The 20,985-nt window shown below is 42.1% G+C and overlaps 1 protein-coding gene across 1 annotated transcript in view; it reads right to left on the minus strand.

The window, feature by feature from the left end:
- Nucleotides 1–6,847: 6,847 nt before the first annotated feature.
- MINDY4B (MINDY family member 4B) overlaps nucleotides 6,848–20,985 on the minus strand; it is a 37,103-nt gene continuing 22,965 nt past the window's right edge. The window contains exons 11-12 of the mRNA XM_058296401.1: nucleotides 9,297–9,477; nucleotides 6,848–6,990 (exon numbers count right to left, since the gene is read on the minus strand). Of these exons, the coding sequence (XP_058152384.1) occupies nucleotides 6,848–6,990; nucleotides 9,297–9,477 (324 nt within the window). The remainder of the gene's footprint in view (nucleotides 6,991–9,296; nucleotides 9,478–20,985) is intronic.

Here is a 20,985-nt window from a genome sequence, read left to right on the forward strand (position 1 = left end):
TTCAAGTAGCCAGTTCCTTGGCACACCTCTTTCCTCCCCTGTGGTTTTAAATTGCTTTGTTAGTGAATCTGTCTTGCTTTTAAACTGCAGTCAAGCAGGTTGCTCACCTGCCACTTTCGCTTTGCTGTCAGGGCTCCCCGTCTTTCTGCCTGGTCAGATTTGATTAGTTCTTGGGTGATGGGGGCTGTGGGGACTGCTGCTGAGAGGTAACCTGGGAGCCTTCCCACGCTGTGGGGATGGACGGCCAGTCATTCCAAACAGGAATGGAAGGGAGGGGGGATAGTTCAGGGAACCTGGGTGTCCTCAGAGAGAGGAAGGGGCCAGTTGAGTCCCTCCAGCCAGGCTGCAATCTCATGCAAAAAAAAGCTAATTAGAGGTGAAAGGATTTAGTCAAGCGAGGGAAGAGTCTGGTTTCAGGGTGTGGAACAGGACACATACCAGTTTCTTTTTCCGGAACTCTGGTGGTTATGTTAGGTAGGGGAGATGGGGATGAGGCTTGCAACCCGCCTGCCTCTCCTGTGACAAACACAGTTACCTGTCTCAAAACATGAGTATTGGAGTAGGAAACTTTTTATCTCTGAGCATCTATCAGATTCTTACTATTTTACCATGGCCCTATTTAAATGAATGGTATTGGTCCCCCTTACAAATAGGCTATTTCAAAACAAAATAACAGCTTTATTGAAATGTAATTTACATTTCATAAAGTTCACCTGTTTAAAATGCTTAATTCTATGGCTTTCAATATATACACAGAGCTGTGCACCCATCACCACAATCTACTTTCAGAAACCTTGTACCCATTAGCAGTCAGTCCCATCCACCCCCCTGCTCCCCGCTTCACCCTCTCCTCCCCAGCCCAGCCCTAGGCAATCATTAAACTATTTTTTCTACATGTATATAATTTTTCCTGTTCTGGACCTTTAATATAAATGGGATCAACAATATGTGGTCTTTTGGGACTGGCTTCTTTCACTCAGCATAATTTTTTGAGGTTCGTGCCTGTTGTAGGATCTATCAGCACTTTATTCCTTTTTGGTGCTGAATAATGTTCCCCCGTATGGATCCATCACACTTTGTGTATCCATTAATCAGTTTATAGCCCTTTATATATCACTGTAAACCATGGTGAGTGATAGAAAGGAAAAGAGCAAGGTGCAAAGAGAGGCTAAGGTGCTAGGAAAGACTTATTGAGAAGGGGAGTGGTGCCAGGGCAGGCCCCTCTGAAGAAGAGCTACTGCAGAGATCTGAAGACAAGACCCGAGCAAAGTTTGCTGTAGGCAGAGGGAGCAGCGTGTGCAGAGCCGCTCAAGTGGGGAAGAACCTGCCTTGGGTGGAAAACAGTGCTGAGAGGAGGCTGGACCAAATCATGGGTGCTTGTAGATCAGGTGGAAATACGGGCATTTTGTCCAAAGTGCGTAGACCTTACCATAATATGAATTACTATACTATGGTTAGACTTGGATTTTAAAAAGATAACTGCTGTGTGGTAAAAGGATTGGGAGAAGGTGAGAGAAGGCGAGGTGGCCACCTGGACTGCCGCTGTAGTAGCCCAGGGGAGGGAGAGTGGTGCCTGCAGCAGGGAGGTGGCCGGGCAGATGGAGCTATTTGGGAGCTAAGACGTACAGCTCCTGCTGCCCAGGGGGATGGAAGAGGGGGGATGACTTCCAGGTGAGAGCAGTCCTACCTACCAAGCTTAGTAACACCAGTCATGAGTGGCACAAAGGTTCAGTGGCTATTAGGTTGATTTTATAAATATTTAAGGTTTGCGTGTGTGTGTGATTAAATTGTCCACATGTACCCTTTATAATGGGATTGGAAAAGTCATTTTCATAGCACCACCTTGTGGACAGTAGCAAGAGTTTTTGTTTTTTCCCCTAAATTGGATTCAGTCACTGGAGTGGGGAAACCCACATGCTGTTCTCCAGAAGACTCATCAGTTACCAGCCACCCCAAGTACTTTTTGGAAGGAGGTCGGATATAAATACACTCAATAGACTTAAACTTCAAACTGCATATCCTGAAAATAACTGGCTGAATTCATTCAAACTTGATCCTTGCTGGTTGATTTTAATAAAAAATACTCTTTTACTTAGATTTCACCTGACAGTTGCTAATAGAACTTTTTGTTTTTATTGCCAAAATATGTGTCTTCAATACGTTTGCTGTGCATTTTCATGAAATCAAGATAAGTATTTTTGGTTTTTTTGTTTCTGTTTGTTTGTTTGTTCTTAAAGATTTATTTATTTATTTCTCCCTTCCTCCCCCCACCCCACCCCACCCCCCGCTGTCTGCTCTCTCTGTCCATTCGCTGTGTGTTCTTCTGTGACTGCTTCTATCCTTATCAGCAGCACCAGGAATCTGTGTTTCTTTTTGTTGCATCATCTAGCTGTGTCAGCTCTCCGTGTGTGCGGTGCCATTTCTGGGCAGGCTGAAGTTTCTTTCGCTCTGGGCGGCTCTCCTTACAGAGTGCACTCCTTGTGCTTGGGGCTTCCCTACGCGGGGGACACCCCTGTGTGGCATGGCACTCCTTGTGCACATCAGCACTGCTCTAGGCCAGCTCCACACGGGTCAAGGAGGCCCTGGGTTTGAACCCTGGACCTCCTATATGGTAGGCGGATGCTCTATCAGTTGAGGCAAATCCGCTTCCCTAGGATTTTTGTATAAATGTCAAGCTTGACAGAAATGGATTTAATTCCTAATTTAAGGACCAAACTCACAAGAACTGTGTCCTCTGAGGTTGGGCCTACTCTGCTTTTCTCAGGAGTCTTGTTTGTTTCATCCTGCTGCTCTTGCTTTCTCCCTCACTCTATGTTCCACAAAGTAGTTATCCTCTCCTGTTATGTGACCAACTTCTCCAAGTGCTAGAAGAGTTTCTCCCCATGTAAAACAGACCCCTCTCCTAATTCCCCAAAGCACGGAGACTACCAGGCTGGAATGTTTATCAAATCTCAAACTCAGTGGAATTACAACGCAGGAGAGCCCGAGGCTTGACTTCTCCTGGTCACGTCTCACTTATGAGAAGCCCTTTGAACATCTGACAATTTGCAGTAATCTACCCCTTGCCTGTGTTCCCCAAATGTCGGCCTGGCTCTTTCACAGGCCTCCCACTCCAGCAGGTGGGCTGAGGCTGGGGGAGAACGTCTCCTCCTGCACCCAAGATCTACCTTCCTTCCCCCCCAAGATGATTGACAGGGAGGCTTCCTATTCCCTTAGATACAGCTCAGTTCTGATTTCCCTCCTTACCTCGGGCTGCTCTTTCTCTGCCTCCTTTCTAGACTCATCACACCCACCCTGGCTAATGACACTGGGATTCCTCTTTTAGGCTCGGCTCTCCTCTTGCTTCATATTCTCTTTGGGCAACGTTATTCCAGGTGGACATGTCACTTGCCATCGATGGCTCCCAAATGTGATCCTCCCAGTGATTCTCGAAGGCCAAAACCTCTCCTCGGAGTTCCTCATTTTGAATCTGCTGGTCTTCCTCTCCCCTTGGATGTTTCATGTCCAGCACTGAACTGATGATTTCCTCCCCTCTAAATCTGGCATTCTTTTAGTGCTCCCAGATCCTGTCAAGACACAACCTTCCATCTAGTTATCAAGCCAGAAACCTAGAGGGCACCTTGCCTCCTTCTTCTCCCTCACCTCCACACCCAGCAGCCTAATTCTTAGCCTTCTCTGTGCACCCACTCACCGGTATCCCTAGAGTTCCACTCCAGGCTACCTCTACTGCCACCCCCCTGTTCTCACCATCTCTTGCCCAGTCTGCTATAGCCTTCTAATTAGTCCCTGCACCCGCTCTGGGTTCTCTTCAATCTGTTCCTCACACTGAGGCATTTTTTCAAAATGTATATCTTTTGAAGGTTTCCCGGGCCCCACAGTTTACGAAGCCTGGTCGTGGGTTCTTACCTGCCTCTCTAGCTGCTTCTCAGCCCACTCTCCAGCTTGCTCTTTGCATTCCAGCCTCACTGGCTTCTCTGTCCCTCAAGCTCATTCTCCACGGGGCTTCCCAAGTGCTCCTCCCTCTTCCCATCCCCTGTACATCCCTACTCAGCCTTCCCACCTCATCACAACCATCTCTCCCTCAGAGCAGCCTTTTCATGACCCTCCAGGGCTTTACTATAAGATTTTGCACGTCAGAAATCACTTCTGTCCAAACACCTCAGTTTTTCAGTTTACATTCACTAATGTTACTTGATTAAGTCCATCTCTTTCGATGAGCTTATGCTCCATGAAAGAAGAGCTGATTTTGCTCACTGCGTTTCTCCAGTACCCAGTATAGTGCCTTGCACAAAGGAAATGTTAAAAAATGGTTAGTGAATGGATGAATAAATGAATGAACACATGAATAAACAAATGGCTGTGCCTCTAATGCCCTGACAAAGCACTTACAACAGTCATCAGTATATATCCAGAGTTTGCATTATTTACCTGTTAATAAAAGCAGGATCAGGTATGACTCAAGGTTGCACATAATCTAATAAGTGGTACCAAACCCAGTCAGCTGTTCTCCACAGTTACTTCACAGCATGAGGTGGTGGGAAACTCAGGCCTGCCTTCCCCTCTGGCCTGGTCCTACCTGGCATTGTGGCATCAGTGAGCCAAGACTTGAAAATAATGACACATGCACCTTCTAAGAACAAACAATAATTTTGAGGGACACACCAGTCCCAGTCTCTACTCAAGAAAAAGAAAATATTTTGCCAGTTCCTCGAGCCCTGGTCCTGCTAAAGATATGGTCTATTTAGAAAAAATAAACACCTCCATTTTCAAGCAAATAGCTTTCTCGTGATTTATGTTTGAGGAACTGGAAAGGACAATTAAAGTCATGTTTCTCAAAATACAGAAAATTCTAAAGCGATGTTCCCTGGAAATTTCTAGCTACTTTTAAATAATATGCCTCTATCTTAAAAAAAGAATTCAAATCTTACTGGGTGCCCTCTTTATAAGATAAAATAAAAACTTATTTTCACTTAACATTGACATATAAAGGGCTTAATACATTTATATATAAAGCACATGTACTTAATCCTTCTTCTATGATTTTACTTATTTGTAGGCTTGTTCCAAGAATAATTTAAGACAGATTACAATAGCATATAAAATATGGAACAATAATATAAATTGTGATACATTAAAAATTCAAAGGAAAAACAAGGGTAGGGAGAGAAAACAGTTACAGGAATAAGGCCAATTACAAAATGCCTGTTGTCAGGACTAATGCGCAGCCAGGCAAATGCTGCTGGTTGTTTGTCTCACAGTCATCCTGCTCTTGCTCTTTTTATAGAACCCTGATGTCGTGTTTGGTTCTAGAAGCTGAATGTGATCAGAGTCAGGGACCCTCTGGCTAGGAACATCTTGTTCAAAAGGAATGTCTTTGTGGTTTAAGACACTTTTAGTGAGGTCTTTTTTTACGTGGGGCCAAGAGCATTCTCGCTGATGCGCTGGCTACGGTTTCTAATTTGGCTCTAAGCTTTCCATCGGTCCACTCCAAAAGGGGCATCTAGTTAGAAATACAGTTCGGTGTCCATAAAAATAAAAACAGTGCCTAAGGAAAAGCACAACAGTTGCTTAGACTAAGACCACAAAAAACCAGGGTCTATGGGTACCCAACTCATTTGTATGATTTATTTAAAATCCCCAGTGAAAACATCAATGAGAAAGATACTGTAATCAGCAGTCTGAGCCAAATTGGCTTTCTCTTTTGACATAATTTATTATTCACCTTGAAGTCTCATTTTCCACATCCTCCATAAATTAAACCATTCTTTATTCTTTGAGCCAAATGGAAATGCATTTAACAAATTAATTTGGACAACGAGTGCAGAAAAGTTGTTCTTTAGAAGCTAACCTTTGGTTTGAGATTACAAAACCCAATGTCTGTGAGTTGTCTGGCCTGTGAAAGTGGGTAGAAAAAAATGTCTAGATGGCTCCCATCTACTTCATTTAGAAAGAATATGTATCCATTCTGTGCTGCTTTGCAGAAAAAAATATAAGCATTTAACAGGCTAAGAAAAAATCATATTTTAAAAAGAACTGTTTTCCCCTTTGAACAATGACGTATGAAGAGATTTTATTTTATATCATTTTCTTTTATTGAGGAATCAAACTTCTTTCTCAGCTTATCTGTTTGTCTAGTTGTGTATTTATATCCATCTTCCGAAAAAAAGAAACACACACACAGCACCAATAAAAAGAATGTCTCCTCCTGCTTCCTTGTCTCGACTACTTTAAACCCACGTCAACTGCTATATCTGCCAACCTACCAATAATAGTTCCTGCTTCAACCCTCAGGAAGCGCGTTTACTATTTTAACAACAAGAGCTTGCTGGTGTGGCCACGTGAAATGTATCCTCGGAAAGGAATGCTCTCCAAGCCCGGAAAGTCTTGGGGAAATCTTGAGTTCTGGCCATAACTAAAAGCCTGATGATGCATGACCAAAGACTTCATCCTCAAATAAAAGCTGGTTGCCTGTGTCCAAAATCCCTGGAAAAAATGATACTTGAAAAAGAATAATTTAGAAATAACATTCAGGAAAGCTATTCATTCTCTCTTTTGAATGAAATGAAGGAACCAGTTCACACTATAGAGCAACCACACGTGGACCTGCTACATTTTTATACTGGAAGGGTCCAAGGTTCTCCTCTCTTGCAATCCCAATAGCAACTGTGGAGGGCTTAACAGAGGAAAACATGAAAAACAAACAAACAAACAAAAAGAAACAGCTAACCAAGTGTTCTGGCTGGTGAGTCAGGAATGAAGAAAGGAAATGGTCTCCCCCAGCTTCGGCTTTTGCCCCCCGGCGGTGCCCCAGGCTGCTTCCACTTCCATTGCACATCAGGCTTTCTCCTTAGGGAAAGCGAGAGGTCCCCTCCCAGTGCACGGTGGCCTCGCTCCACTTGGTTCTGATGGCCATCTCAACTGGAGAAAACCGGCTTCCTGGTCCACGTTTGTCTCCATGCTGGCCCTTTTCCCAGAGATGGGAGTGAGTATCTGAGGAGGAAGGCGAGCCTGTGGGCCCCAGCCATCCCCGGGGAGGCCAGCAAGGAAGGCGCCCAGGGCGGCCGGGCCTCGGAGGATTTGACACAGCTACGCCCCGGGAGGGCTCCAGGAGGGGGCGGGTTGAGACGCCCCATACCCACTATGCCCCTGTTAACCTGCGTTGTCGTGTATTTTGGGATATGAACGGTGGTAAATCACAGATTGTACTTTACGGCACCACGAGGTGACACGTGGAGCCAGGTGTGGGTCATCGGATGTGGTTGTAAAAAATGGGAAAAGAGGGAGCTCATCACCTTGCAAAGCTTGCTAAGAGGTACACTTGGCATTTTTTGGTGGAGGATGAAGCTGTCTAGTGAGGTATTTGAGAACCAGATTCCAGACCCAGATTTGTCTCATATGAACTATGAGGCTTTGGGGAAAGTACTTAACGTCTCTGAGTCTCATTCATTCAGCTAACAACTACTTATTGGGCACCTTGATTTCCTTGTCTGTGAAAATAGATACCATGGTACCTACCTCATAGGACAGTTGGGAGAATTTAATAGGGATGAGGGCTGTTAAGGCTTCTGCACCAGAATATAATAGGCCTGATGTACGTGAGATGATTTAAAAAAACCATGTGTCCCTCAAAGAAGAGAGTTGTGATAGAAACAATAATGTATTTTAAAGGCTATATTTGTCAATGTCAAACAAAATTGAGTGGACTAATATTTATTTTTCATAATCAAAGAAAAATAACTAGGGGCTGCATAGATAAAATAGTCATGAAGATATTTTTCCATATTTAGTTATAATATTGAAAGTTTACTTATAACCAGGCTTGTGAGGCCAAATGCAGAATGAGACATCAGCAAGGCTCCAGAAATAGAACCGAGGCTATCAGATGCAAACTTCTGGTCTCACCGCCTTTACTCCCTTGACAAAAGGGCCAGTGTTCAAAGACGTTTAAGGCTAGTCTATTTTCCTCGTGGTTTGCAAAGTGATGGTTGTAATTGAAATGAAATGAAATGATCTGATTGATCATCTGCTTCTCCCATTGGACTGAAACCTAAAAGTTTACTGGGACTGTGCCCTATTCATCACTGTTTTCCTAGAGTGTAGCCCAATGTCTGGCATATTGCAAGTCATCTCAGGGTCCACAGGATGCAGAAATAAAATATGGATTAGAGTGGACTTGCTGGTGTTCTACTATAGAATTATTGTGACTCTAGCAATGGAAGAAACTGTATCATTAATGTGGAGGCAGTGGCCATGGGAGTTGCTGAAGGCAGGGAAAAGGAAAAACAGGTGTGAAAATTGGGCATTTTTGGGACTTGGTGTTGTCCTGAATGATATTGCAGGACATTATATACCCTGCCATAACCCACTGAATGGACTGAGGGAGAGTGTAAATTACAATGTAAACTACTATCCATGTGGTGTAGCAGTGTTCCAAAATGTATACATCAAATGCAATCAATGTGCCACACTGATGAAAGAGGTTGTTGATGTGGGAAGATGGGGGGAGGGGCGGGGAAAGTGGGGTATATGGGAACCTCATATTTTTTAATGTAACATTTTGTGTGATCTATATCTTTTTTTAAAAAGACAATGAAAATATTAAAAAATAATAAATAAATAATAAAATATATATATAAAAAGAAAGGAAGCTAGAGAATAATCTAGACATTAATATAGAGATTTTGGTGGTGGGTGAAGATTGTAATTGATAGTGTAAGAATGTTCTTATACAAAATTATTAAGAATATGGTTTACATGGGAAAATGTCAACTAATGTAAATTATGGATGATAGTTAATAATATTGTAATATTTTTGGAGCAAAGGCAAATAAAATGTGTCAATTCTAAGGGGGGAAAGTGCTTTTTGAATGGATCTGAACAGAAATGCACTATCGGTTTGGTTACCTATGTCACTAATCATCTGACAGAATGGGATAGAATTGGTACATTGTAGACCCCTCCCTTGTTTTTCCAATATTTTGGAAAAATACCTCATGCTCAAAGATAAAAACGCTGGGCAAAAGCCCTTTTGAAAAGTTGATTCCTCACTCTTTGTTTTTCCTCCTACCTAAAAGTTGTTCTTCCGCGCTACCCCTAAGGCGCTTGTTCCTATTTAAGGCAGGTTGAGAAGCGAATCTCCACCTTCCAGCCAGCGCTGGGCTTTAGGCCCTTGGGATTCATCTCAGAAACGAGCCTAAGCGTTTTCCTGCAGAGCGAGCATGAATCTACACACAACCGCTCAGCACTGGTCGCCCTGACTCTTGAAGCACACAGCACCCGGAGTCTGAAATGCTCACCTATGATAAGATGCACAGGCTTTTTCTGCGAGGGCTGGCCGCTGCAGAAGTACAGATCAAAGAGACGTTCCACTTTCCAGTCTGATAAGAGCTGCCTGTTTGTGCTGAAAAGGACACTGTAATTCCCATTGATGCTGCACAGCCAAATGGGTAATTTGGGAGTCTTCAGCATGCTGCCCACCTGGAAGAGGAGCGCGGGTGTGGACAAATGTCTAGATTTTGCCACATTGTGACAGATGCTGATACAGTGTCACGATCAAAAAGCAGCTCTGAGATTTCTCATTGCATTTGTAGCCTGTAGGGCATGGTGTGTGTGGGGGGGGGTAAAATTTGAAACCAAAGCTTTGTCATGAATGAATTCACATTTATAAATGGTGTGGTATGGTGGTAGTGTTGTCGTTTTCTCCTGAAGGGTTGTTTCTTTAAAAAAAAAAATGAAGGTGGCACTAAGGAGGGAGAGGAACACTTTCGTCTGGTTTTGAAGTGAGGTAGAGAATAAATAGATAAACCGAAATAAAAGTGGAGGGGGTGGACTAAGACAACTTCTGTCTTTGCTATTGACTAGTATATTTGCTTCTATTCCCAAGATAGGGCGATATTTCATTCAACAGATGGTCAGACTTCTGGCAACATTGACCATTTAGAATAAATTAGAAAAGAATATAGAAATACAGAATATTTAGATTGTAGAAAAAAACTAGAAAATGAGGAATATATATATATGGATATGTATAGATACACATACATAATACATATACAATGCCTACATATCTGAAAGTTCACATGTAGATCAACAGTGAAGATGTGCTTAGAGCATAGAGTACTGGTTTAATATTCCATATAATATTAACTTGACTCTCTTAACCAGCTTGTTATCTGGTTTTTCCAGGGAACTATTGATTGAACCTTGAATTCTCATAGCTAAGGAATTAGATTTCCACAATCCCCACATTAGGAGACCATGTAGTAAGAGGGCAGCCACTTGGGTGGCTCCTGAGGGCATCACAATGTAGAAATCATATCCACCCTACCCTTAAAGAGGCAAGGAAGTACATATTTTTTTCAAAGATTGCCATCAGACAACCACCACACCAAGGAACGGAGAGAGTCTACAATGGCAAGCAAGAGAGTCCCATCCATCAACCATATGAGATTGAAGCCCCCTCTCAATTGAGAGGTGGAGTGGACATCATCATCCCAGAATTCCTCAGGATTGGGGAATAAAATACGGACTAGGGCGGACTTACTGGTGTTCTACTATAGACTTATTGTGATTCTAGCAATGGAAGAAATTATGTCATTGATGTGGAGACAGTGGCCACTTGAGTTCCTGAAGGCAGGATGAGGGAAAAAGAGGTATAATATGAAGGCATTTTGGGGACTTGGAATTGTCCTGAATGACATTGCAAAGACAGATACAGGCCATTACATATCTTGCCATAACCTACAAAATTGTGCAGGAGAGAGGATAAACTACAATTTAAACTATAATCCATGCTTAGTGGCAAGGCTCCAAAATGTGTTCATCAATTGCAATGAATGTACCACACTAATGAAAGAAGTTGTTAATGTGGGGAAAAGTGGGAGATGTGGGGAGTGGGGCATATGGGAATCCCTTATTTTTTTATGTAACATTTTCTGTAATCTAAGTGTCTTTAAGAAAAAAAGATTGCCATCAAAATTCATTAATATCATAAGGCATTAGTGGAGCGGTGTTGAATGGGAATTCTGCACATTATACATGATGGCTTTGTAAGTTTACAACTTCTCTACTATATATATATATATATATATATATATATATATAATTTTTAAAAGAAAATAAAAAATTCCTTATTGTCAAACACTATATTTTTTGGCTACATCCACAGAAGAACACAGGTTAGTTTTAATTTTGTGAATGAATTCTACATTTGTTCTTGGGGTGGTAGTGAAATGTTGTGGCGTGCATGTTCTGGCTACAGAGCTCTCTTCACTCCCCTAGAGGGCTGCCACTTGCTCCTGGCCTTCCATCCTTGTTAGGATACAGATCAACATTGTGGCTGGATAAGCTGAGTGCCTCTGGCCTGTTTGTTCTCCACCCCGCTCTACTACATAGTCATCTCCTTCATTTTCATGCACTTCTGATGAGTATGGGCTGAAGATCAGTGTCCGAGTTGAGAGATTAGAGAAAGTGAGGGGGTATATGCTCTATCTTGGTAAGACTGTTAGACCTCAGCCTTGCTTACATCAACAAGTTGCAAGGAAGAATCAGAAGGTGGGGAGGGGAAGAGGGACAAAGGAGCGCTCCTTCTACATCAAATGGGTGGAAACAAGAGACCATCCCCACAAGAATCTTTAACCTCGATAAACTCTTTTGGGGGTTGGGGTGTGGAGGGTAGGGTAAATAGCAATCTCTTCTATTTTTTAATGTAACATTTTTTTTGTGACCTATTATCCTTAAAAAAAAGGACAATTAAAATAAATAAATTTTAAAAAGGAAAAAAACTCTTCTGAGCTCTTGAACCTGGGCCATGGCAACAATCTATTTCTGTTAAGAGAGCTCTTCTGACTAAATCTTAAAATGAATTAAGCACAGGTGTTCTTCATTGGCAAAGTCAAGGAGTTGGACTATAATCTCTTATGGGTTGCACATTGGCAAAACTGGCAGCATGCCTACTGTTGGTGTTAAAAAAATTTTTTTTATTAGAGAAGTTGTGGGATTACATAGCACCCATGCATAAAATACAGGGTTCCCATATACCACCCTATTAATACCTTGCATTGGCGTGGTACCTATGTTTCAGTGGATGAAAGCACCTTTTTATAATTGTACTAGTAACTTTAGTCCATGGTTTAACTTCACGTTCACTGTGTTCCACTGCAGTTCCTTGGATTTTTTTTGAAAAATTTTATTCTGGTACCATATGTACAACCTAACACTTCCCCTTTCAATCACATTCAGATATATATTTCCCAATGTTCACAATGTTGTGCTGCCATTACCACCATCCAATACCAAAACATTTTCATCATTCCAAATAGAAATCAATATTTTAAAAAATTTTAAATATATAAATTAAATATAAAAATTTTAAAGAGATAAACATACACTACATGGGAAAACTCATCACCACATGATGCCAGAGCATGTTAATGGAACCCTCAGCCTTGGTGTTTCTACAGCAGGAGGATCCAATGTTGCCTTTCTTCTCAGTCCCTCAGAGTTGTATTGTGGATTCAGGAACAAATTCTATTATATGGCAAATCCAGATTTGAACATTTTTCACATTTTGTATACCTACTGAAGGCTAATAACTTGACATGGTGACTTCTCAATAATTCTATTTGTATCTCTTAGTTTTCTTTAGCTTAAATTCTTCAATTGTGGATGAGTGGGTGAATGAGAGAGACTTTTTCCTTGCTTTTCACTTTTAGCTACCCCAGATAAATTATATTATTGGACTTAAAAGACAAGATCTCCACCTTAGTTGATAGTTTAAAAAAGAATGGGAGCCTAGCACCCCAATCTGCACATGCTCATAGTGGATGCAGGATTTATTCATCTCCTTGCACTAGAATTAGCCTCCCTGGGCTGAGTATAACATGACCACCTCACATATTAAACGTGGCACATGTCTGCCCATTGAATACGATGGAAATAAAACAGAGAAGATGTGTCACTGGAGTAGTGGCATGTGTTTAAATTCCAGAATCCATCTGCCCCCCCAAATTCCAAACAACTTTGTAACCATTCTTAAGTCATAAAATAAACATTTTCTTTCTTGGGACTTCTTATAATATAGGGTCTCCTTGGGTGCTTGGCACCCTTCTGTAATAAAATTACATATAGTCAAAATAGGATATGCAGGGCATGGAATAATTGAAGTTTGGAAAACTTGGATAAACTAACTAGGAAACTGAAGATTGTTTGTAATGAAACGCCATTCCATTTGAACTTGAGGTTGATCTTCTGACTGATCTATAAACCAATGGAAGGTCCTATAAAATATGCCTTGGTAAATGCATTAGTGTATATACTAATATACCTTGTTTCATGGAATCTTTGTGATGTAGGCAAAATTCAACTGGTGCTCAGGAGAACATACCCTGGCTTGTTGATATCGCAATTTTGTTACTTTATGCAACAGTTCTTGTTAAGGGTTGAATTGTGCCCCCTCCCCAAAAGACATATTCAAGTCCCAACCCCCGTGCCCGTGGATATGACTTTATGAGGAGAAACGGATCTTTGAAGATGTGCTTAGTTAAGATGAGGCCAGACTCATTGGGATGGGCCCTCAGCCGATCTGAAGGGTTTTCTTACAAGAGGAGGAAATGTGGACACACGGACGAGGGGGAAAGGCCATGTAAGACCACGGCAGAGTTTGGAGCGACGCGTCTGCCAGCCAAGGAACGCCACGGTTTGTTGGCAAACACTGGAAGATAGAAGAGGCAAGGAAGGATTCTCCTACAGGTGTCAGAGGGAGCATGAGCCGATTTCTAGCTTCCAGACTAGGAGACAGCAAATTTCTGTTGGTTTAGACCACCCAATTTGTGGTAATTTGTTACAGGAGCCCTAGGAGACTGAGACAGTTTTCTTCTGTGAACTCAGAGCTAGTCAAGATTTTGTTAGAGAAGGAGGCCAATGGATCAGTCATAAGTACAAAGCCTCCAACCCACCAAGTGACCATATAGGGATTTCACGTTAGCAGGCAGAGCCTCTCCTGCCTTTAGAAATTCTGCTCTGAAGGAAAATGTCATGCATGACTCTCGTGACACTTTGGGTATTAATTCCAAGTGCCGAGCCTTAGGATTACAGCTGAGAGCACACCTGCTTTAAAACGAGTCCTCCACAACAAAACAAAGCACCACCCAACTGAATCCAGGCAAATATTCCCTCCCTTCTTTTCCTGGCACACTACGTAGTCAGTCTGATTGGAATTTTCAGTTTTCAGCATTCCTATTGCTTTTGGTTAGACACCGTTTACCACCTACCCCCCAAAAGCAGGATTCTAAATATATTTTATTGGTGCGATTCCACCATTGCATAATGTGTGCCTGTTGCCTCCTGTTGCCATGGTAAAAAGGAAATTAAATTGTGATACAGTGGTGCTATAAATAAAATACCTTTCTCTTTAAGTTCACTCGTTGTGTAATAAGCCCAGGAGTTTCAGCGTTACTTGCAGAAATCAAGCCTTTCCTAAAATATGTCACTTAAGTCAGTGTAAAATGATAAGGACAGGAAGAATGATGGTCAAATTCTAAACACTAGAGGGCAAAGATTGAGCCCACGTAATTCTTTTTCTATGCTGTCCAGAACAATGGTGCTGAGAACGTGGCTTAGCATTAATGAGCTTGATCCTGCAAGTCCCAAGGCCTCCGCCTGGTAACCTGAACCAGAGAAAGGTGTTGAAAACACTGTGCTTTCTTCCCGGATTCCCGACGCTAATTCCCATGTCGAACAGTTAATGGTCTGACTTTCATCTCCGCCACCTGGAAAACGGAGTGGCTGTAACCTCTTTCACGGAGTTTGCAGGTATGTTGTAAAGACAAATTAATGTTTGCAGGGTGCTGCCTCGGTGATTTAGTGGGAGAATACAGCGGGTGGAGCTTCGTTTGCTACTTTCGTGGTTGGATTTCTTCCTAGCAGGCACTTTTAAGGGAAAAGGTAGAAAGAGAAAAGGTTGTAGCTGGGATGCTGGCAGGCGCTGCCGGGGCTGCCCGTGGGAGTGATTCCGGCAGGGCCTAAATGGCTTCAGTCCCTCTTAAAAATCAGAGTTGATTTTTCTTCTCGGTGGCAGGTGCGAAGATAATGTGAACCTCCTAAGGCTTTCCAGATGGTGTGAGACTCAAACTGCTTTACGTTCTCTACTTAGGTATTGGAACCTCATGCTCAAACCGGTACCTTGAAATAGAAAAGTTACAGGGAGGCTTCAGAATAGTGCCTCATCCGGCGGGTGGCCGGCTGCGTCCCACCCGCGCCATCAGCCTGGTGACTCTGGGGGCCGGACCACGCCATCTAACAGAACTTCCATCTGTTTGGGTTTTTTTTTTTTGTTTTTTTTTTAATCTCACCCACTGGGCTGTGACTTTGGGACTGAGAGACATGTTTTTGCAATCTCTGCAACTTTATCACAGACTAAGACAAGATTTCCTTAGAGAAGACAGGGACAGCATTGAAGGATGGTTTTTACCTTGACAGCAGATCTATCTAGCTGTAAGGCAGCACTTGGGTTGGGATGGGTTTTACAAACTCAGAAATCTTTCTTATATTTGTTAAGTTTTTATTATCAGAACATACATATGTATAGCACCAATGTGGGCACTAGCCACTAAATACCCATAAAGCACTCGTACACCCTTTTGGCACATTCATAGGTCCTGGATTGGAGCAGAAAGGAAGGGAAGCGTCTGGGGTGGGCTCTTCAATCTGGGATACTTAGAGCACTGTTCTGGAAACTCAACAGCTCTTTCTTAAGCAAACCTCTGCTCTGCAACGTGTTTTGGTTCTCTGCTGGAATACTGAGAGAGACTGGGCCTCTGGGAACACTGCAGTCAGATGGGTCTTCATGTTAGCGTGCTCTCAGTAGCACCGAGTTTGTGCTCCCAGAGCCGAGAAGGCCCTGACAGAAGCAGCTCTACTCAAAGGGGGCAGACACTTCAGAGAGTGTGCTGCCTCCAAATACCGCAATTCACGCCAACTCACACTTAGAACTGCTCCAACCTAGAAGCCGTGGCATGCATTCTAAACCCTGGTCACCATCGTGGCATTATCTGAATGTTACAGCCCAACATCGGTGTACCCATAGGAGATCATTTTAAAGCCCTTACGATAAAGTCTGAGAACTAATATCTATATATTTACTACTTTATCAGTAAAGAAGCAGAGATGAAATGACAGGCAGTGTGGCACAGTGGACAGAATGTGGGCTTGGAAGGGAGATAGAATTGGATGCCTGACCTTGCCCTGCCACTGAACTGGCTGGCGGCAGTGGACAGATTCCTACAGCTCTCTCTCATACCTTTCTCTCTTACACCCTTTCTGATCTCTAAAATGAATAATCAGCCAATAGTCACAGGACTTAAACTAATGCTGGTGATAACTCTGAGTGGAAATGATGCTTAAACAAGATAAGAAAGCAGGGTAAGTGGTTTGTAGAGAGCCCAGCACATAGTAGGTGCTCTGTGCCTGGCGGCTCTTAGAACTGCACTGAATAGGTAAGCTTCACAGATGCCATCTGTCAGGGATGGTGAGAAACATACGTGTGTGTACATAATTATTTTAATAATACGCATGGAATTCTGGAGTGCTTTAATCACAAGATAATGAGCAGATATGGAAAGAATAAAAAGCACTCTCAGATAAAATCTACTTTACAGGTATACATACATGTGTCTAAGATATTCAAATATCTCAGCAGTTCAAGGAAGAAAACTAACCATCAGCCTGCAATTGCTCTTTAATACATTTGTTCTGAAACCAAACTCCAATTGCAAAACAGAGACAACATAATAAACATCCTCGGGGTATCAAGCCTTTAGAGTACAATTTCAGGCAATTTTCACCGAGGATAGGAATCTCAGGATTCATAGGCATCTCCCTGGGAAAGGAGCACTGAGTCCAAGAAAGGAGCATGGAAAGCTACCTTTTTCAAAAAGTTTGAAACATTGCAGATTTGATTCTATGTAGATTTTAAAGGGAAACCGGAGTAGTTTCCATCCTTTGCCCCACTTCCAACTTGTAAGCAAATATTTGGTTGGTGGTCCCGGTGTCTGGTACATTTTGCCTTCTTCCCAGGAGAAAAACTCTTTTTTTTTCCTCTTTGCATCAAGGCCTCTTGGCTGACTCTAAGGTCTAGGCAAACATTTACTTTATTACTACAGGATACTTTAGGTTCTGCATGTAATTTTCCTTAGAACATGATTTAGCAGCTCTATTAGTCTGAGCTAACTTGTGGAGAAAGAAATGTGATCCAGAGAAAGTGGTAGAACTGGATCCCTGGGACTTCTGGTCTCTTGACTCTTTTTTTCCTGGTATAGTCTCTTTCTTTTCTCAGAGCAACTAAGAAGCTTTTTAGGAAATACCTATTTTCTCCACCCCTCCCCACACCCCTGCTGATGGCTTTCTCATCTGTTTTGCTTGCTGTTTTTCTCATTGTCTGCTCGTTGTTCTTGCTTGTTAGTTTTTTGTTTTTTTGTTTTTGCTTTTATCTGCTCATTGTGTTTATTCTTTGGAGGCACCAGAAATCGAACCCAGGACCTCCCATGTGGTAGCCAGGTGCCCAACTGCCTGAGCCACATCAGCTCCCTACCTGTTTACTTTTAACTTAAACTAAGGTCCAAAACTTGTCCCCAAAGCCTTGCAAATGTTGAAAAAGAACAGAAACCTGTTTTTTCTCATGCTGATTGAAAGAAGATACTCCTTATAAGTTCAGTTGAAATAGCTTGTTTCCCAATTCTACAGACCATAGGTTTAATCAGCTAAGCCTGAAGAAAATTTTTTATCCCCTTCTTTTAGAGCTGTGATTCTCAGCCAGGGGGCGACTCCACCCCACCCCACCCCCAGGGGACATTTGGCAATATCTGGAGACATTTTGAGTTGCCACAACTAGAAAGTATGGCACTACTGGGTGTCTAATGGGAAGTGGCCAGGGATGCTGCACAACATCCCACAGCGAGGAGTTCTCCGTCCCCAAAGGTCAGAAATGCTGAGGCTGAGAAGCCCTGCTCGCCCATTACAATCAGCTGGAGGCCTTTCAAAATCCAGTAGCACCCCCCCTCCCCCATATTCCCTAATCAATTCAAACAGAGACTCTTGGGGCAGGGCCAGCTACATAATTTGCAGCTCCAATGCAAAATGAAAATGTGGGGCCCCTTGTTTAAAAATCATGAAGAATTTCCGGACGGTGGCAGTGTAGCATTAAACCAAGGGCAGGGGCCCCAGGCGGGAGCACAGGTTCCATGCCCATGCAGCGGCCACCACCCTGAGGATGACCAGGACGCTGAGAGTTTCAAAAGCTTTCCAGGTGATTCCAGTGTGAGCCAGGGTTGAGCTCGCCACCTCCTAGCATTTACTGCCTGTACCCTCCCTGCAGGAGCTGGGCCACGCACATGCATTGGCCCACATAGGACAGCTCTCTTTCTGGACCCAGAGTCTCAAAATTGGTAGATGCTGAATGAACATGGCTGAAGAAAGCACTACAATATTATTCCTTGTTATCATCTATTGTCACGCCTTACGTGTATAGACGTTTTGGTTTTCCCATGGGCTTTGGCATTTAGAATTCACTTGGTCTCCACCCTTATCCTACAGGTGAGGGCAGGTGTTAGGACCCTAGGCTGCAGAGGGGGACACAGACTCTGAGTGGGTAAGGGACCAACCCAAGCCATACTCCTGTATGAGAGGCTGGGCAAGGCGTCCGACCAAGTCTCTTGATTTCTAGGCCAGAGTTGTTTCCTGCTTGCTGTGGGAGCTCCCAATTTGTGAGCGAATTACACCAGGTTTCCAGAGGGTGGTACGAGGCCCACTGGTGTGGCATGTGGCAGGAGAGTGGCATAGAGGGAAATGTAACAAAAATTAATGCTTTGTTTATCTAAATGCATACTAGGAAAAAGTCTAACCAGCACATCAAGCCCATTTCTTGTTACTGCTGCAGAAAAGGTTAGAGTCAAGCTTTAAAGTGAGGTGATGTAGAGGAAAATATTGTCAATAATAGTAGAGGTGAAACAGAGATCTGGTCAGGCTTGCAAATTACCTACTCAAATGACTTTGATGTGAGGAGCTGTTTTAAGTCTTCCTGGTTTGTAATGAGGAAGGAGTGAAAAAATATTGTGAAAGAGTTTTGTAATAATAGACAAAGCAATTAAAATGATTGCTGTCATTATTGTGGCCCCACCCCTTGAAACTTGCCCCAGTGCACCCTTCCATTTTTCTCCAAACTGTCTTGGAATGTTACTGGGCTCTGCTAGAGACAGAATTCTTGACCAGGGATACCAAGTGACCCATGCATGGTTGAAAGAAAAGAAGAGTATATAAAATAGAATCTACATACTGCCTATTTCTGGCTTAGTTTTCCTCTTCATTTTACACACACCCACATAGAAACAAACATACACACATATATAATCCTGATGAAAGAAGAATTCTCAAATTATCTGGAACAAGTGATTAGGAGCTTTATACTAACAAACCAATTCTCTATCCAGAATGTGGTAAAGTATAGTCTTTCACATTCATACAATAGAACATTTGGCATCCATTAAATATGAGGAAGGACATATATTCATTGACATATGAAGATATTTGTGTTCAATGAGAAAAGCAAGTTTCTTAAGAGTAGAGTAGAACATAGTTGTATGAGAAAGAAAAATAGAAGGAAGAATTGACCCACCATATGTTAACAGTAGTATTCTCTGGGCAATAGAATTGGTTTCATTTCTTTCCTTTTTAGCTTTTCTGTTATTTCTCATTTTTCTATGATGAACCCTAATTACCAACTCAAGGAATGATAAACAAACTTTTAAAACAAAATATGTCATTTGTACTATTGTCAAACACTATTTTCATGATGCCATCAGACACATAAAATGTACATTATGAGATGCTGATTTTATAAATAGCACATGGTAGCTGGAACAGACAGTAGGAAGAAAGATGGACAAAGCATGGATATAAAAGTAGCTTGTACACCAACCCATTTCTGGTATATTTCTTTCAGCAGTCTTTAGCAACTAAAACACCATATGAGCTGGCAAACCCACTTCTAAGTTTATATCCCAAAGAACTCAAAACAGAGAGTCAAACAAATATTTGTATACTGATATTCATGCAACATTATTCATAAACATCAAAAGAGAAAAGCAAACCCATGTGTCTGTCAATGTTGAATGAAGAAATAAACTGTGATACATACGTACAATGGAATATTATTCAGCCATGAAAGGTAATGAAGTTCTGATACATGCAACAACACAGGTGCACCTTGAAGACACCATTTTGAGTGAAATAAGATAGACACAAAGGAAAAATATTTTTTTGACCTCACTGATATGAAAAATTGGAATAAGCATATTCATCAATTCAGAATATAAGTTACCAGTGGCCTGGTGGGTATATAGAATTGGGAGTTAGTGCTTTCAATTCTGTTTGGGTTGGGTAATGTTTCAGAAATGGATGGTGGTAATGGTAGCACAACATTTTGAATGTAATTAATGGAACAGAATTATATATTTGTATGTGGTTAAAAGGGGAAATCTTAGGTTGTATATATGTTACTCAAACAAAAATTTAAAAAATAAATATAGGACTGTGCATCACAAACCGTGAACCCTAATGTAGTTAATAGGCAATTATTAAACTGTACTTTCATGAATTGTAGCAAATGTACTACACAAATACAAGGTCTTAGTAATAGGGTAGTATTTGGGAACTCTGTTTATACTTGATTTTTCTGTATACCTACAATGTCTCTAAGAAATATAAATTACAAAAAAAATTAAAAAGTAGCTGTGTGTAAAGTATAAAGCCCTGCACACAGGCAGTGTTGTGAACTGGAACCTGGAGAGCTGAAGCTAGGATGTGTGCTGCCCAGTAGAGACCTGGTTTGGTGCTAGTGTCTGGGAGAGGTTGGGAGTGGGGGGCTGGATGGTTTTGCCACCATCCTATTGAATGAAATCCCAACTGGTTACAAGGCAATTGTTGCTTTTTATA

Source organism: Dasypus novemcinctus, chromosome 4 (genome assembly GCF_030445035.2).
Source record: "Dasypus novemcinctus isolate mDasNov1 chromosome 4, mDasNov1.1.hap2, whole genome shotgun sequence".
Taxonomy (NCBI): Eukaryota; Metazoa; Chordata; class Mammalia; order Cingulata; family Dasypodidae; genus Dasypus; species Dasypus novemcinctus.